This window comes from Uloborus diversus, chromosome 7 (genome assembly GCF_026930045.1).
Source record: "Uloborus diversus isolate 005 chromosome 7, Udiv.v.3.1, whole genome shotgun sequence".
Classification (NCBI taxonomy): Eukaryota; Metazoa; Arthropoda; class Arachnida; order Araneae; family Uloboridae; genus Uloborus; species Uloborus diversus.
In genome coordinates this window covers 106,185,623-106,203,642 of record NC_072737.1, presented here as the reverse complement: position 1 = coordinate 106,203,642, position 18,020 = coordinate 106,185,623, and the positions used below count along the sequence as shown (strand labels likewise).

The following is an 18,020-nucleotide window of genomic DNA, read 5'->3' as shown; positions in this document are numbered from 1 at the left end:
TAAATATGACACCAAAGTCCCCCTGCTGGAAAGATTCGGGTTTATTCTTCTGTTCTTGCCCTTTTCCAGTTTATCACAAATATAGATACTTAATCAAAAAAGGTTACTGATTTTATTTTTAGAGTGTGCGCAAAATGCATTATATATTTTATTTATTAAAACATTGAACTCTATTTCATGATTATTCCATTTCATATATACGAGAGTCCCCCCCCCCCACACCATAAGAGTGATGTTGCACCCATAAAATGATATAAATCGCCCCCCCCCCCTTAAAAAAGCAACCCCTTGAAAATGTCAATGGTACAGTCTGCGTGGTGAACGCCCCTCGTCTTCTCCCCATATGTGCATTGCATACTAATAACATAGTATTTAAAAAATGATCACTTTTAAAACGATGACATGAAATAATATTACTTTTTATTTCAGCATGTAAATGCAGCTGTTCCATTTTTGCCACTGACTCATTCCTCCTGACTGTCCTACATTAAACTAGTATATCCACGAAGGAAATGTTATTTTCGGAACAACTAATGTCAAGGAATTTTTTTATTGTTAACCACATTTAACAAAATGAATAAGCAGATGAATTAATTGCATAACTATGTTCTTACTAATAGATAACATGGTCATTTTCTAATGGTATAAATATTTTTAAATGAATGAATAAATTATAATAAAAAAAGATAATACTGGCACATTTTTTGTGAAGCATATTACAATACTAGAAAATATTTGCATTACCATATTTTTAATGAATTAAACAATTGATTTTTTTTTTCTTTTGCGTAATTAATCAGTTTCAGTTGGTTACAACAAATAGTACACCGCGCACATAGGTATGTAGGATAACTTTAAATTAATTCGATAAACCCAAAAACAGTTACAATTGGAGCCTCATCAAATGCAAATCAAGAAAAATATAAATGTATATAACAACATGTTTTAAAATATTCATTAATACTTACAAGTGAACATGAGCGGAAGAAAATCTAAGTACCTCCAGTACAACTGAATAAGTAATCCAAAGGGTTTCGTTTCATTAAGTATAAACACGGGTGTTGAAACTATTCACACTTGAACACACAATAGATATCTAATTACGGTCGCATTGGAAATTGTGAAGAAGCAAATGGTTATTAACTAACTTAATAGCTGCGTACATCGTCTAAAAAATCAAGGGCAGTCCAAAATGCAAAGGCGTAAAATTAGTTTCGACACATTTTACTACTCTCTAGACATGAAATAACAAGCAATCCAATGCTAAACAGTTGCTGACTGCAGCAACCATAGATAAGAAAAAAATAAGTTCTCGTTATTTCCGACTCATTGGCGCCCGAGTTGAAAGGATGAAATAGGTTTCGAAGCGTTGCGTCATCGCTTCCGCTTCTAGTTTTTTTTGAAATAACAAAAAGCTTTCTGAATATTGAGGCGTTCGCTATTGGGTGAAGGATTCCTACTATTTCGGAAACGTTTCTGATATATCCAGAAACGTTTCCGAAATTTGTTACAGTGTAGATTCGGATGGGAATGAAAAAAGCATTTTACATGAACGATTTTGATTAAACTGATGGATGGAGGTTACTTTGATTTTAAAAAGGGATGGTACGTAGTTTTATGATGTTAAGTCGTCTCATTTGTTCAGCTCATACGATAAATCTTATGGTACCAAGCGCCGCAATATCCGGTACAATATTCATAAATAATAATAATTAAAAAAAAGAAAGGCGCTGGCGCCCTAAGCCACCGGCGCACCGGGAATTTTCCCGGTATCCCGGCGACCCAGTACGCCACTGCTTACTAACTACCTTTAACAGTATTCTGAAGTCAAAAATTATGCATATTCCATGCACGCTACATCCCTGTTTTCAGCACTCATTGACTGGACTAATTATTCGAGTAAATAATAAGTTCCAGCTTTTAGATACATACCTGAAACGATATTCAAAATTTAGAGGGAGGTGTTTCACTTTCAAATGAAGCATATAAAAGAACTTCAGCTGAAAAATTAAATGAAATTTCAGATGGAAGTCAAAGTTCTTAGAACAATTAACAACTGTAGAAAACATTTAGACACTCTAAGAAAGCTATACTAAGAAGGGGTGAGGGTTTCTTCTCCTTTTCTGCAACACTTTCAAGTAGTTTGAAAATGTTAAAAAAAATTTTATGGTGTATATTGAGATGCACTAGTTGAAATAGATAGGTAGTAATTTTTTTTTTACTAATAATCTCTTATATAATTAAAAACTGAGCGTATCTATGTATGTTCAAGCTTCTTCTCCCGAACGACAGTGAACTGACCATCGAACCAGGTATCGATGGATTCGTAATCTTCCCGTCTTCATGTTTGGCTATTTAACATAATCCTCCAAAAATAATTAGCGGAGATATCAATTAAAAACTATTAGTTATGAAGCTTGGATTTCGACATAAAATCCCTATTTTTCGAATTCCTCCTTCCTTCGCTTTCCTCCTTTCAAATTATTATTCAGTGCTTCATCTCAACTTTCTGCAACAACGCTTTTATTAAAATGTATAGCGGTGAAGAAAATCATTGAGACCAGGCCGAGGACTGCTGATGGCCTTTGAAAAAAGTGAGAAAGGTGACAAATTTGAAAATAAAGGTGACTAAAAGGTAACAAAAAAGGTAACTAAAAGGTGACCAAAAGCAATTTGTTAAGAACTCAAAAAACAGAAAAGGATTATCTCTTTTTACTGACTTTTACCAAAATAGCCTATATGCTTTTTGTAAAGATTTCTACCGTTTCACTTTCAATAGATGTTTTAATTTTTTTCCATTTTCTTAGTTTCTTCTTCACAATCCTTTCTTTTTTGCTCTTCTTTTTGCTGCTGTTTCAATTCCAAATCCTTTTTCCTTTTACATTCCTCCATGTATGTTGTGTAATTTGCGTGTGCTTGTTGTGCACATTTAATCATTTCTGGACCAATTGGTAAAAAAAGCAAATGAGGATATTCTTTTTACAGCATCTTTAACTATAAGTATGCTGTTTAAAAATCTTTCAGTCCTTGCTGTCTTATTTTCACCAAAAAGATGCTTTGAAATGGAAAATAGTCTTTCAATGTCAGCATTACCATGTGATAATGCAAGTGAAGCTTTTATCACCTTAGAAACATTGGGAAACTTTAGAACATTGGAAGTTGAGTCCTTTTTTGAAATGTGCTGCTGCCAGTAGATACAGGGTGGCGACAGGAACTGGAAAAAAAAGTTCCCTGACTTTTCCTGATTTCCCTGATTAAGTTCACCAAATTTCCCTGATTTACGTTACAAATGATAATGGTTTAATTTCTAAACCCTACCTGAAAAGCATTGCATATTAAATAAAATGCAGTGTTTAAAATGGTTTAAGCTGTTAATTAAAAATATATTTTGAAAAGAAGCTCCTTTTTTTAGTAAAAATAGTTATTAAATTATTGACAGAGAAATATTATAGGAAATCTAAAACAAAAACTTAACTTCCAGGAACCAGTTAAAATAAGAATTCTGAGAAATTATTAAAACCATTCTTAAAGGCATATCTAATCAAGATGAAACTAAAAATTTTAAATGGAAATAATCTTTAACTGAGCTTTTAAGCAGTATAATTGTTACTGCAAGAGTAACAAGTGATAGTTAAAGTAAAGAAGCAATGTAGTTCTACTTAAGTAAAAAATACTGAACCGTGTGCAGGTAAACAGCAGTATCTGCATAAATTAGTTTTCGAGATATTTGAAGAAATGTGTAGTGGATTCAGTACTAACAATGGGGAAATGTTGGAATTAGAGGTTTTTTTCTCGCCTTTTTTTTCAGCGGAAACCAAATAAACGAGCTTGTACAATAAAGGTAACATACCATAGATGACAAAAATGCAAAAATAAAAAAGAATACTTTGCAGTTTCTGCCCTTTACCTGCACACGGCAGAATAGACATATTTATGTAAAACAAATTGAAATCTTTCAACAACCAGTCATATTGAGCTATTCTCTAATTAAGAACTTAGTTTTTAATGAATGAATACAGTATTTTAACTATTAAAAAAGAAGAAAAATATTTACTTATGTACACAACTCGGTTTCAAATGATTTCATTAGTTGTCGCAAAAAAATCTTAGATTACTTTAGTTACAAACAACATCACAAAACATTTCAAAAACAATTATTAATTTCAAAATATATATGTATATGGTTTTAAAATAAAAGAGTTTTTAAAGTCTGGAAAAAAAAACCCTTCGAGTAATCTGAAGTAACAGGGAATAATAACATGGCAAAAAAACAAATTTAATTTAAGTCAAATTAATTTTAGCAATTAAATTAATTTGAGAAAACAAAGATCTTTTCTTGAAATTGTGATATAACAGTATGCTAATTACTTCAAGACAATGAGTAAAAGCAAGGGAGCAAAGTCATTAATGATGGCTTCCTCTTTGCCTGTAGGGTTATTTATTTTACATAGCATGGAATGGGTGAAGAAAAGTTCAAGCTAAGTAAAATAAACAACTTTACAGACACAGAATCAATCTTAGGAAGCTCATCCTAAGATTGAATACTTTGACCTTGAGGAAAAAAGATGCACAAATATTCGGCAATGTGTAATCGCACCTTATTAATTTTACTTTTTTAAAACGAATAATAGGCTGAAAATTCGCATGGAATCAAAGTACTTCATTTTGCAAGGAAAAAAATTTTTTTTTCTTCATTTGATCAATTTTCCCTGATTATTTGTTATTTTTTCAAAATTCCCTGATATTTCCCTGATTTTTCCCTGAGTGATAAAGTTCCCTGACTTTTCCCTGATCTCCCTGATTTCCCTGGTCTGTCGCCACCCTGAGATATCAATAATTTTGTTTTTGGATGCTTCATCTTTTTCCAGCTGCAAAAGTTTCCATTCATCTTGCAACCTATCGAGTGGAACATTGAAAGGCATGATTTTGGTAATCTTTATCAAATCCTTACAGCTTCTAGATTTACTTCTTTCTTTTGGATCCAAAAATTTGAAACTTTTCAGTAACCCGTTTGATATGCAACTTTTTTCTATTACATACTTGCATGCAGTCACACAATGCTTTTTAACACCTCTTAAAAACATAACCTTTTCATTTTCTTTCAGTTTTGACAGTTCATCTGTCACCTATTCACTAACAACGAGATCTTCAAGAGGTAGTCTGTTACCAACTGCAAACAGTTTATCCGTGTCTTGGTTTGAAAAATCAACTTTCTTTATGACAGAGGCTTTTATAACTTGAGCCATAAAAGTTTGAACAATGGTCTCTATTTCTTGGTACAATTTGTGTATCATAGGCGCTTGGCATTGAAAGCATTTCGTGAACTGCCTAAATAAATCAGCAGATGAAAAGATAAAATGCAGCTCAGCTTTTATAGAAGGTCTTTTTAAAACATTTGCAACAGCTTTATATGACCTGCATTGCATAGCTGAATTCTTTTTCAAAGACACATGTTTAAAAAAATAATACTGAAGAGCATCCCACTGTTCCAGTAGTCTGTTTGCTGCAGGTCCAAGAGTAAGCCAATGGGTAGTTGTGTGTTTCAGGAACTTGTGATGAGGTGTATTTAGTTGAGCTTGCACTTCTTCAAAGTCCTCCTAACGGGAAGGCCAACCATCAAAATAGCTATCAGTACGAAGAAGAAGTTCAGATGCTTCTTCACCTAAATACTGCAATGCTTTGACATATGCATTAGATTATGCATTGTATGAATACTGCAAGTACCAATATTTATTAGGCTTTTTTCTCGTGTCTCAAGGATAATAGTGTCAAACAACCTAAAAACCTTTTTATTAACATCAGGACCATTCAAAGGAAAGCATGAGACATTTATTCATGGATAATTACTCTCGGTAAGTGCTTCACATAGCTTCTCAATCGAAATTTCACCAACTGCCTTGCCCAAGAAGAAAGTTTTGAGATGCCTTGTTGTGATGCAACATTGGCTTTCAGACCAATATTTTGTTGTTCGTTGCAGTTCTTTTTTGTCTTTGACATGGGTAGTTTCATCAAAGCTCAAAGTATAATAGGATAAACATACTTCTTTTAACATACATTCCCGAAAATAAGGAGCAAGTCCATCTGTAGAAGGGATAGAAAGACTGGTTCTGCTCATAGGGTGCAATTGCAAGCGATAAAAAAATTCCCCGATTTCCCGATAGCATAGCTATTTTTCTTAAACAACAACAAGGTGGGGGGGGGGGGGGCTATTTAAGGCTATTTTTTAAATTAATTTCTCTGTTAAAGCTACCATTCAGATACTTTTCAGAGATTTAATTATTTAAAAAAAAAATCCCTAAGACGCATTTCAAAAAAGGTGAGAAATGTGACAAAAGTTGCAAAAGGTGACTAAAAGTAACCAAATTTTCAAAAGGTGACTAAAGGTGAGAAAGGTGACTGACTCCTCGGCCTGTTGAGATGAAAGATCTGTTGCCATTTTTTTTCTCGAATATGAACAGGTAAAATTCTTGTTTTTGTTTTGAGGCTTTTCCTGTAATCAGGGGATTTAAAATATTTACTTTTTGGGGGTTTTCCGCAATCTGCTGCAAAATTTCACTGACTTTTTTTTGGTTTAAGGCTGAGTGTTGAACTCGCGTCATAACTTTTATTTTCGAGGTGGACCGTGCAAAGCCGGGCGATGCAGCTAGTAAAGCTGAAAGTCTGTATGTCTGGATCTCAGTATGTCTGGTACATGCATAGGGTCTAAACAGTTCAGCCGATTTGCATGAAATTTGGCACAAAATTAGTTTTTAGCATGCAAGTGAGTACCTTGAAGCGATTTTTTGAAAATTTGATTTTGTTCCTTTTCTATTCCAATTTTAAGAACATTTCACCAAACAAATTATCATAATGTGGACGAACGAATTACCATAACGTGGACGGATAAATTACCATAATGTGGAACATGGGCGAGCAAATAAACTAACAAATCGGCGAGAAATTCATCATCCATCATTTGTAAATATACAAGCTAACCAAATGAGCTTTTTTAATTTTCTACTACGGGCAAAGCCGTGCGGGTACCCTTAGTTTCAAATAAGGGAATGAGTGAGATTTGAAAAAAAAAGTGCTTTTAACAGGGTTCATCAAAAATATTACGGAGTTTTTTGTGACTTTTAGCTAAAGAGTAATGTGCAGTAACATGTTACCCATCATCTAAATTTGCATATGTATTTTTTTTTAAAAGGATTTTTTTGTAATGAACATACAGTATATCACCAATTGTATTTGGACCCTTTCTCACATTTTTTATCGATTTTTCGAGAAATGAGAGACACATTCTTTTGTCACATAAAAAGTATGCTCGAGCCATCATTTTCCAATAAAAAATAAATCACCCATGCACTTAGAGGACTTGCAACAAATTGGGAAAACAACAGAAGTTTTTTTATCATCTTTCATCTAAAACAGTGTTTCTTAATTTCTTTGATCAGTGGAACCCTTTTAAATGCTCATTTTTTTCGTGGAACCCTTAGTTTTTGTCAATAGTTTGCAGTATCGTAGCCAAGATTCCGTTTAAGAGGTATCCCAGATTCTTATCTCAAAGAGACTATCACATTAACTGTTTGTCGCTAAATTGATAATTAAATAAACATCATTATGGAACACAGTAATTATTGCAAACAGCTAATTTTTATTTGTAATTATAAAACAGAAAAACACTCATATTTGTATAGGCGCCCCAAAAAAGTGGAAAGTCAAAGGAGGTGCGGTTGAAGGGGGGAACAGGTTTGGTGAGTGACACACTTAAAGCTAAATTTTTTCTTCAAAAATTGGGCAATTGAATTTTTACGTCATTATTAATGAATTGGTCTTTTTCGAGAGACGGACTCAAAAAGTTTGACCAGATGGCCACAGAAGATTTCCTCCTGCCCCAAAATTAAAGTTCCATTTTAATTTTTACGGAATAATAACATGAAAAAAGCATAAAACCAGCACTTATTAAATCAGTTCTTTCTTTAAACACGTGAATAGATAATCACGATCATTTTTCGTTTGATTTCTAGTTTTGAACCCAGAAAAGTGGAAAGGCAAAGTCCCTTTACTGTTGAAAGTAAGAGGGCATATGGGCAATTGCTCCACTTGTCCCCTTGTACGAGCCACCTATGCCTATTTGTGATTCTGAGCATTTTTAAAAGGGATAAATAACCTCAAAATTTATGTATGAGTTACATAATTAAAATATTTTCTTAGTTAGTAAAAGAAATACTGATGTATTTTCCCTACAATAGTGTTAATAATTCACTAAAATTTACAAAGAAAAAGTTTTAAAAAACTTAAAAACTAAAATGTCTCTTATTTTACAACAATTTTTAAAGATTTTTTTTTTTTTAAATCAGAGACTTTGATGTCTCAGTATGTAATGTTGACTTAAATTGGTCCTCACTCATTAAATGTTAAAATTGTGCTTTCAACTGCTGCCATTAGTGATTGTAATACCGGTATACTGAATACCGGTATTTCAAGCAATTTTGCAATTTCATAATACCCGTAACTGTTGAGGTAAAATACCGGCACTTTCGGTATTTTTGGCGCCTTCGGTACCTCAGTTTTTCAACACTGAAGTCACTTTTAAACTATTTTCGGTGATATTAGGGGGTCAGTAGCTTCTTCAAAAAATTTTTCGAAATTGACGTGTTGAAAAGTGAGAAAGAGGTGCTTTGTGACTGATCTTGGGAAAAATTTCGAAGTTGAATCTTATAGGCACAATTTCAGGCGACAAATAGAATTATTCCTATAGTGGCTAACCCTGATGAGTAATAAAGCTCAAATAAGTATACGAAGTCAAAGTAAATTTATTTTTAATTGTGGGAAAGCGTTTTTATCGATTTTTTAAGTGACAAATTTGAAAGATGTGGAATAAAAACATGCAAGTCTCATGGAACCCTGAAGAGAGCTTCATGGAACCCTGGGGTTCCGCGGGACACAATTTAAGAAATGCTGATCTAAAATAAAGGGAATAAGCTCAAGGGTGTAAAATCAAAAATTCATTTCTGTATGAGCTTTGTATCAGCAAAAATGTCAATTTTGTATCAGAACGAACAGTTTTGTATCAGGTAAACTCACGGTTTTGAAACAGAATCTTTAATTTTGGGCAAGATCACTACACACTTTGAAGCAAATACAAAACATTTGTGGCAAAAAAGTACATAAATAATTTTTAAAATCCAATTTGGTAGCAATATTGCCATTCTAAAAAAAAAAAGTGTGCAAGACCTACTTTTGGTATATGTAGGGGTAGGTTGCCATCGATGAACCGGTTTCATGACTAGACCGCGAAGATATTTCACGTACCAGAGTTTGCGCAGGCGCGTAATCAGTTTTAGTACCTTCCTTTGTCTGAAAACGATCTACTGCAGAGTTGTCAAGTAGCTAAAATTATTCAATCATATTGTTGATCTGTCAGAAAAGATTTCTACCATTGTCTTACAAATTATTGAGATTTTCATTTAGTTATAACATGTTTTGAATATCACCGATCATCTAAACGTGAACATTGAATTAAAAGAGTGTCTTTTCAATTACAATTCCCCATACTTTATGTTTCATCATGATTAGTCACAGCAGTAACACCAATAAGATTCAAAATGACGCAGTTGCTATCATTGGACCACTAGGTGTTTCCACGAATGGACCACCTGACAAAGTGGTTTATTCATGGAAAATCACAAATATTGTTGTAATTTCAGCTCAATTACCTTTGAAAATTGCTCAATTGTTTGAAAATAAATATGACATGCAAAAAAAAAAAAAAAAAAAAAAAAAAACAATAATAATAATAATAATCTCAGTAATTCATGAAAATTCTTATACTTAATTATAATTTCAAGGCAATTTTTTTAATAAAATTGATTAAAAATGTAAATCATAATAATACAGTTTCAAATACTTTTGCTGTTCCAAAAAGAAAATTCCAAAGTTAGTAAAATCTAGTGGACAAGTAAGAACATGTAACATGCTACAGTAGCTTATAGAAATGGTGGTATTAGCCTTAGTGAAGTCTGCCTACAATATAGAGTCTTAAAACCAACTTTAACCAGTCGCATGGAAAATAAAACCGGTTTGTTGTTACCTTAATCACTTATTAAAAATTTAGGAGATAACCCCTCCAAAATAGGAATATGATAAGTGAATCTTATTTTGAAACTAGAGAATAAGTTTTTGGAATTACTTCCGAAAAATTGGGGGAATTGGCATTTCAAGAGACTGAGAAAATAACATGTCCCACAGATTTAATTAAGACAAAAAGTCTGTTAGTACTATAGTCTCTGGTAGTTTGAGACTTAAGCTTCTGCATTCAGTAATAATATGGTCGAAAATGTTCTCTGACATTTTAGAGAGCACAATCTTGCGTCAAACGAAAATTTTCAAAATCGATTTGACAAAAATCTCAACGGTTCAAAAGATATTAGCTAAGAACAGTGTCGTGCAGGTTGGGAAAATATCAAGTGGTGAACGAGGTGTGATGACAACAGCTATGTGTTGTGTGAATGCTAGGGTTTTTTTATGTTCCTTTCATTTGAAAATAAAACATTTTAGAAAATAAATCTATTTTTCTTTAACTTATTGTTATTTGTAGTCTTTACTGATCACCTGTTATAAATATTTGTAAGTTAAGCATTGATTTTTTAATTTGAGAATGTGGTCCATCGATGGAAACTCGATGGTTCACCCATAGCAACTGATAGCCATGAATGGACCGCATGCTAAAATATTTATTTTTAATTTTCATTCTTTACTGTGCATATTTATCATGAAAGAAAATATTATTTTTAAAAGAGAAATAAACTGAGAAATTGTTCCTATAATTAACATGAAATTAGAGTTGAAATTCCTTTCTAAAAAAATTGAAAACTTATGTGGTTCATAGCCGGAAACCTTCCCCTACAAGGTTAATCATAATACATACCTAACTAGAATCTTAATTTAGTTGTTTCATAGCATTTGTTGATTCTCAAAGATTTAAATCGTCAATTAGAAAGAATCAGCATAAAAAACACATTACGAGTTCCGCTTGGAACAAAAAGCCCCCCTTTCATGAAAACAATCCTTTCAAAATGAGCTTTAAACTAACTTATAACAACTTACAGAGCTATAGAGGCTATGGGGTTCCTGAGCATTGCAAAGCGGCAGTTTTAAACATTTGAAAAGCCACTTTGAAATTCATGGTCTCTAGTAATATATTTTGCTGTTTAGGTAAGGACTTGAATTCAGTTGAACCTAGGATTTTCCATTAAAATAGAAACTCATAGAATATGCTGTTCCAATTAATTGAAAGAGTTGAAACAAGTTTATTTGATGCAGAAAGAAAATTTCTTTCAAACAGCGCAGAATGTTTAGGGGTGTTCAAATCTTTCATCCCTTTAATAGGCAATTTATGTGAAATTTTAGCTTAAAAAATAAATTTAAAAAAAAAAACTAATTCAAAACTAAAAATAAAAAAACCCCAGTTGCAACCTCCCAGCACTTGAAGTAATTTAATACCAAATTTTAAGGCTCTAGGGTTTTTTGGATGCAGGCACGCTACAGACTTCCTTTCACAATATTTTTGACCTCATTTTTTTAAAAATCTATATAGATTATGTGACACAAACAACAACTATAATATTAAAATTAAAAAATACCTTTTGTATATTCATTACATTCAAAACTAAAGAGGGGAAAAACCTTTAAAAACATACTTATAGGCAGTTTCTAATTATTACAAAAGAAAGAAAAGGGGGGAGGGGGAGGATAGAGAGAGAGATGCTAGTATAAAATATGTGACATTATTTTTTACTTATTTTTTACTAAGGATATGTAATGACAGAGCACTGAACTGCGTAAGTGATTGGCAGGTGTCAGACCGGATTACCCTATCTGATCATAGACTAATCCTAATGACTTTTCAGGTCTTGCACTAAGCATACTGCAGGAGGAACGGAATCCCAAACGAACATCTTGGGACTCCTATCGGGAAGATCTAAGGGTCTCCCTAACAGGTAAGAATTTTAAACTTACTTCGTTGATAGACTTGGAACTAGCTATTGATTCACTTCAACAATTTATACTCCAATCTTATCAACATAATTGCAATGCAATCTCCACTAGTTTACCAAGACTAGTTTCTTGGTGGTGTAAAAATCTTAGTGGATTAAGAAAGAATTGCCGAAGACTTTTTAATAAGGCCAAGAAAATGGGTGATTGGTCTTCATACCATGAAGCTCGCAATAATTACAATAAGGCTATAAGAACCAGTAAACAGGATAACTGGAGATAGTTATGTAGCCATTAGGACAGCGTTTCTTGTGTTGCTCTCAACTCACGAAAATACTCTCTAGAGACAAATTTTGTCAACTGGGTTCCATTGAAAAGGAAGATGGTTCCTTTACTGAAGATAGGGAAAGCACTTTAACAGAGATGTTTAGGGTACACTTTCCTGGCTCTATAATTAAAGATGATGAAAGTCATCCTGATATTCCGCTACACTCCTCACGTGGTAGTAAGGAAAGGTGGAAACTAGCGGGTGAAATTCTGACCCCTGGTAAGATTGAGTGGGCCATTAATTCATTCAAGCCTTTTAAATCTACTGGACCAGATGATATTATACCTGCTCTCCTGCAGAAGGGTGTTGATATTATCACACCATATCTTTGTAGGATCTACAGGTCCTGTCTTGTTTTTGGCTATGTGCCTTATGCTTGGAGAACTTGCAAAGTAATTTTCATACCCAAGCCAGGTAAGCCAAACTACAATGTGGCGAAAGCCTTTAGACCCATCAGTCTTACTCCTCTCTTTTCTCCTAAAAACTCTGGAGAAACTGATTGATAGGCACATCAGGGATTGTGTTTTGAAAACCAATTTTCTTTCTAAGTGCCAGCATGCTTATCAGCCTGGAAGGTCCACTGAGACTGCACTCTATGAGCAGACAACAGCTCTGGATAGTGCAGTAAATGGACAAGAAGTAGCTCTCCCTGCTTTCCTTGACATTGAGGGAGCTTTTGATAAGGTCCCTACTGAGACTATTAATAACTCTCTCGCACACAAGGGAATTGATTCCATGATATGTACCTGGGTTAATAGTCTACTAACAACCCGTATGGCAAAAGCTTGCATGCTGGGCAAAACTATGATGGTGGGTAACTGCCGTGGCTGCCCACAAGGGGGTGTTCTCTCACCTCTGCTTTGGTGCCTGGTGGTTGATGAACTTCTGGAAAGAATTCGTCACAAAGGTCTGCACTGCATTGGCTATGCGGACAACATAACCCTTGTTATAAGAATAGGTGGATTTAGGACTGAGTTCCTGGGGGGGCAGGATTTTCTTTTTTTTTTTTTTTTGAGCAACATTTTTAATTGCCCTTCCCCCTCCCATGTTTTTGTCTGTTTTCTGTGATGCGTAAGGCCATTCTTTACTTTTTTATGTGTCGTTTTCATTACTGTGTGTAATCATGCTGTCCTTTTTAAATTGACCTTAAAAGAGAGGGGGCTGGTATTAAGAGAGTGACGCAATGCTCCCTTTTAAGTGGGATATAGAATATCTGCAGTTTTAGAGGATTGGGAATTACTCCCCTGGAGGAAATTATCTAAAATGGATATAGAATTCTGCATTTTGAAGTCTTATAAGGGTTAATTGGAAATAATTTTTTTTTTTTTTAATTTTACGCTTTAAAAGTGCTTTGCAATGCAAGTTAATACTTTAAAAGAAATGGTGCACAGATTTAGAGAATAGGTATCAAGAGAGTAACATACTACCCATTTGAACAATTCTTAATTTATACACTTGATAAGAAATAAAATTGAAGCACACTTTTTGCTTAGGAATTTCAAAGACTTGTCTAATTATTTTCAAGGTTTGTTTGGTTAGATTAGGTTTTTGGTTCAAGAGCCCTTGTAGGCTATACTGCGCCAATCTTTTCAGAGATTTTAGATTCTATCAATAATTTGCACTTTCCAGCCTCTGAAATTGAGTAGTAGATTATACACTTGTACAGTATTGTTCAAACTTTGTAAAAAACGGCTATTTTAAGTTTAAAAGAAAAAATAAACTTTAATTTCCTATTCAAAAAAGAAAAAATCTTGATTTTTTTATAAGATTTTGTAAGATAAGTTGCTACTATATAAACTCCTCTCAAAACTGGGGAGCATTGTCCCCTTTGCCCCCCCCCCCCTTTAAATCCACCCATGCTCTTCTAAACTATTCAAAAACGAAAAAATAATGATTTTTTTTTTAATTTTTGGAAGATGTGTTGTTACTATATAAAGTCCTCCCAAAACTGGGGGGGGGGGCATTGCACCCCTCTGACCCCCATAAATTTGCCCATGGTTATAAGGGGTAGGTTCCATGATACTGTTAAATATCATGAGGTCTGCCTTTAAGAAAATTGAAAAGTGGTGTTTGGAGGCAGGTCTTATGGTCAATCTGAATAAGACTTATTTGATTTCCTTCACTCGTAAACCTCACAAAGACTTGCAAATAATTAAGTTCTTTGGTTCTCCTCTTGCCTACTCAAGTGAGGTCAAGTACCTGGGTGTGATCTTTGACAAAATTTTGACATGGAATTCTCACCTTAAGCAAATTACCGATAAGGCCAAGAGAATCTTTTGGTCTTGTAGACGTGCCATTGGTAATAATTGGGGTTTTTCTTCAAAAATCGCTCATTGGGTTTATACTAGAGTAATTGTACCTACGGTTACGTATGGGGCAATTGCCTGGTGGGGTAAAACCTGTACCATAACGGCTGAGGGTTACCTCAACAAAGTACAAAGGATGGCTACTATTGCAATCACTAGTGCCATGAGAACTACTCCTTCCCATAGCCTTGAGCTCCTTCTTAACCTTCTTCCATTGCATAAGTGGAAATGGAGGCGATTCTGTGTGCGTACCGCTTCAAGCTCATGGGTCTCTGGAAGTCCCCCCATTACCTGTCTCTGTACGATAAACTGTGTGCAAAGACTATTAAGCATCCTTACTTTATGATGCCTTCTGACTGGATGTTAAAACAATTCAGCTTCAATGCCAATTACAACATTGTGTTTCCGTCCAGGGAGCAATGGAAGGATGTACAGGATATCAATGGCAATGCACACAAAATCTGGTTTACAGATGGTTCCAAGACTGCATCTGGAACTGGTTCTGGTTCATACTGCAGCAGCAATAACACTAATCTGTGCTTCTCATTAGGGAAGCTTGCTACTGTCTACCAGGCAGAAACTTTAGCCATATTGGCTTGTGTAAATAACTGCCTAGAACGAGGCATAAGCGGGAAGGTTATCAGAATATTCTCTGATAGCCAAGTTGTGTTGAAAGCTCTCAATCGAAACTGTTTCACTATCAAAACGTTTGGGAGTGCCATAATGCACTGGAAAGTCACCTGGCAGTAATAGGGTTTCCCTTTACTGGGTTCCTGGTCACCGTGACATTGTGGGTAATGCATTGGCAGATCAGTTAGCTAAGAAGGCTCCAATGTACCATTTATGGGACCCAAGCCTGTCCTACAATGCAGTAAGGAGTACTGCAAAGAACCTTCTTATGGATGAATCATATGGCCTGTGGCTTCAGTCCGAATCTCAAAGACAGGTCAAGACTTTGAACCAGCAGCCTCCCTGGCTCAGGTCCAAGGAACTGCTTGAGTAGGAATGAGATCAAGAAGTCTGTTGAGTTACTAACTAGACACTGCTCTCTTAATAGGCATCTTAATCTGATGGGTGTTACCAGGCCCGTGTCCAGATTTTCATAAAGGGAGGGGTTTTAATCTTACCAGTAGGGGGGGGGGAGAATTCAACCCCCTTACAGCTTTTAGTTTTAAGACAAATTACTGATCCCAGTATGGCGTTTATTCACATGTAAGGACTGCTGTATTCTTGAAGGATACCTCTAGCTGTACAAGTTACCAAAGTATTCCTTCGTTTCACAGATTCGCTTTGATCAAACTTTGCTTGCTTCTTTTTAATTAAATCTGTTTACTATATAGCATATTGCAATGAGTATTAAAAACTCTTCACAAATTCTTTTATAATGTAGCATGTATATCAGGTTGTTATGTTCTGAAATAATCTATACATATAATAAAATAAGATGTTTGTGTGTGTGTGTGTGTGTGTGTGTTTGTGGCGCGCATCCCTGGAAAACGGTAAGGCCTAGAAAGATGAAATTTGGTATACTGGTGCAGTTTTTACTGAAAAAGTGCACCTCGGGCTTCGATTTTTGATATTTTTATTAGAAAAAAAGTTATTTAATGTTTTATGCGTTTTTTGCACTTTTTTGTACTTTTTACCTCACAGACCCCGAACCAATCGCACCACACAAATATTTTTTGTACTATAATGTAGGAAATTTAGTTTTAAATATGATGATTGAAAAAATTTTGAAGATAGAGCAATTTTTGTATTTTTCATTGATTTTTGAAAAAACCTTTATTTTGCATTTTTTTCTGGGTTTAGTTTTTTTCGAAACCCATCCTGCGACAAGTATTGAACCCTCAATTCTAAAATTTTAGTTGGTAATAGTAAAAACATTCCGCCCTCTTCAGAAGAAAAAAGTTTTGAAAAATACGCAATAGTTTTTTTTTACAATTTTTTTAATGGCAGAACACAACGCGCGCTGTTCGCTTGCCGGCTGAGTTCCGAGTTTACCTCATCACGTGATCCAACTGAAATCGTTTGCCTTCTCTTCACCTTTCTTTTTTTTTTTGCAAGCGCTACTTTTTGAACACTACGGGGAACAAAGAGCTTTTATTTTTGAGGGCTATTTTGATTAAATAAATAAAGTCCGCGATTTTTTGCATGATCTTCGTTTCTGTTACGAATTAGCGGTTAGGTTAGGTAGATACAGAGATAGATAGAGGTTGAGTGGACAAAAAATGTTTTTGTTTTCGAATTAATACTTATATAAATAAAAAAAGATTGTACTGTCAGGAGGTAGATATGCGCAGATCGTATAGATTGATAGATAGACAAATATAGAGTTCGATATAGCAGATGGACAGCAAGAAAGAGGCATGTCCGTCATTTAAGGAATTTCAACGGGGTGTCAGTGCCCCCCTCCCCACACACACCATGACTTTGAAAAAACAATGCTTTCACATAAAAGTGGAAGTGCTTTTTGTTATTTTTCGACAAAATTTGCACGAAGAGTACGTCGTACCCCCTCCTTTAAAAATATTCCAAACGACGGAACTGGAGATAGAGCTAGAAAATATTTTATTCAAACTACTAATGATATACATAGATATAGATTGATTGATACCGCCACGAAATTTGTTTAAGCAGCCGCCGAAGGCGGCAACATCGGTGTAAAAAGGCGAATGATAATATTGAGAAAAAAGAGAAAAACGTTGATTAATACCGTCGCTAAATTGTCTAAGCAGCCGCCGAAGGCGGCAACTCTGGCGCAAAAAGGCGAATGGCGTAAAAAGGCGGACCAGCTGGTCGCCGCAGGCGGCTAGTGCTTAATAAACTAAACAAGAAAGAGCTCTTTGCAGATGCAAATTACATAGCCAAGCACAATCACTAATGCATCTTTTCATAGATGTAACATATGCCAAATTCACCATAAGCTCCTTACAATAAGCAATATTCTTTCTTTGCATTGGTAGATCATTCAGCGGTTCGTCCGCCATACTTTTTACGAAATATTACATCAGTTTGTAAGGCTTTAGCAGTTGTAAATCGCAAAAAAACAGAGAGAAAATTAAAATAAAATAAAAACGCTGAACTCAAACTTTTTCATTAAAGTAAATTTAAGTCAAATATACATTTTCTTCATTTTGCTTATTTTTTCCCCAAGGGAGGGGTTTAACCCCTAAAACCCTCCCCTTGGACACGGCGCTGGGTGTTACTGACAATCCTTTGCGTAGAAGATGTCATATGGCTGATGAAAGCTCAATTCATGTGCTATGTGAATGTGACTTCTACTCTGCACAAAGATTTGAGCACTTGGGACACCACTATGTAGATCCCTGGGAATTGCCTAGAATTTCGGTTAGGCAACTGCTGAGATTTATTTTTGTTACTGGGCGCCTTTAGTAGTCTAAGCAGGGATA

General features: G+C 34.6%; 1 protein-coding gene across 3 annotated transcripts in view; it reads right to left on the bottom strand.

Moving 5' to 3' along the window:
• Nucleotides 1-18,020, bottom strand: part of LOC129225842 (uncharacterized) — a 93,079-nt gene that overhangs the window by 16,307 nt on the left and 58,752 nt on the right. For all 3 annotated transcript variants that reach the window (XM_054860361.1, XM_054860363.1, XM_054860364.1), the window contains exon 9: nucleotides 1,933-2,000. In XM_054860361.1, coding sequence (XP_054716336.1) covers nucleotides 1,933-2,000 — 68 coding nt within the window. The remainder of the gene's footprint in view (nucleotides 1-1,932; nucleotides 2,001-18,020) is intronic.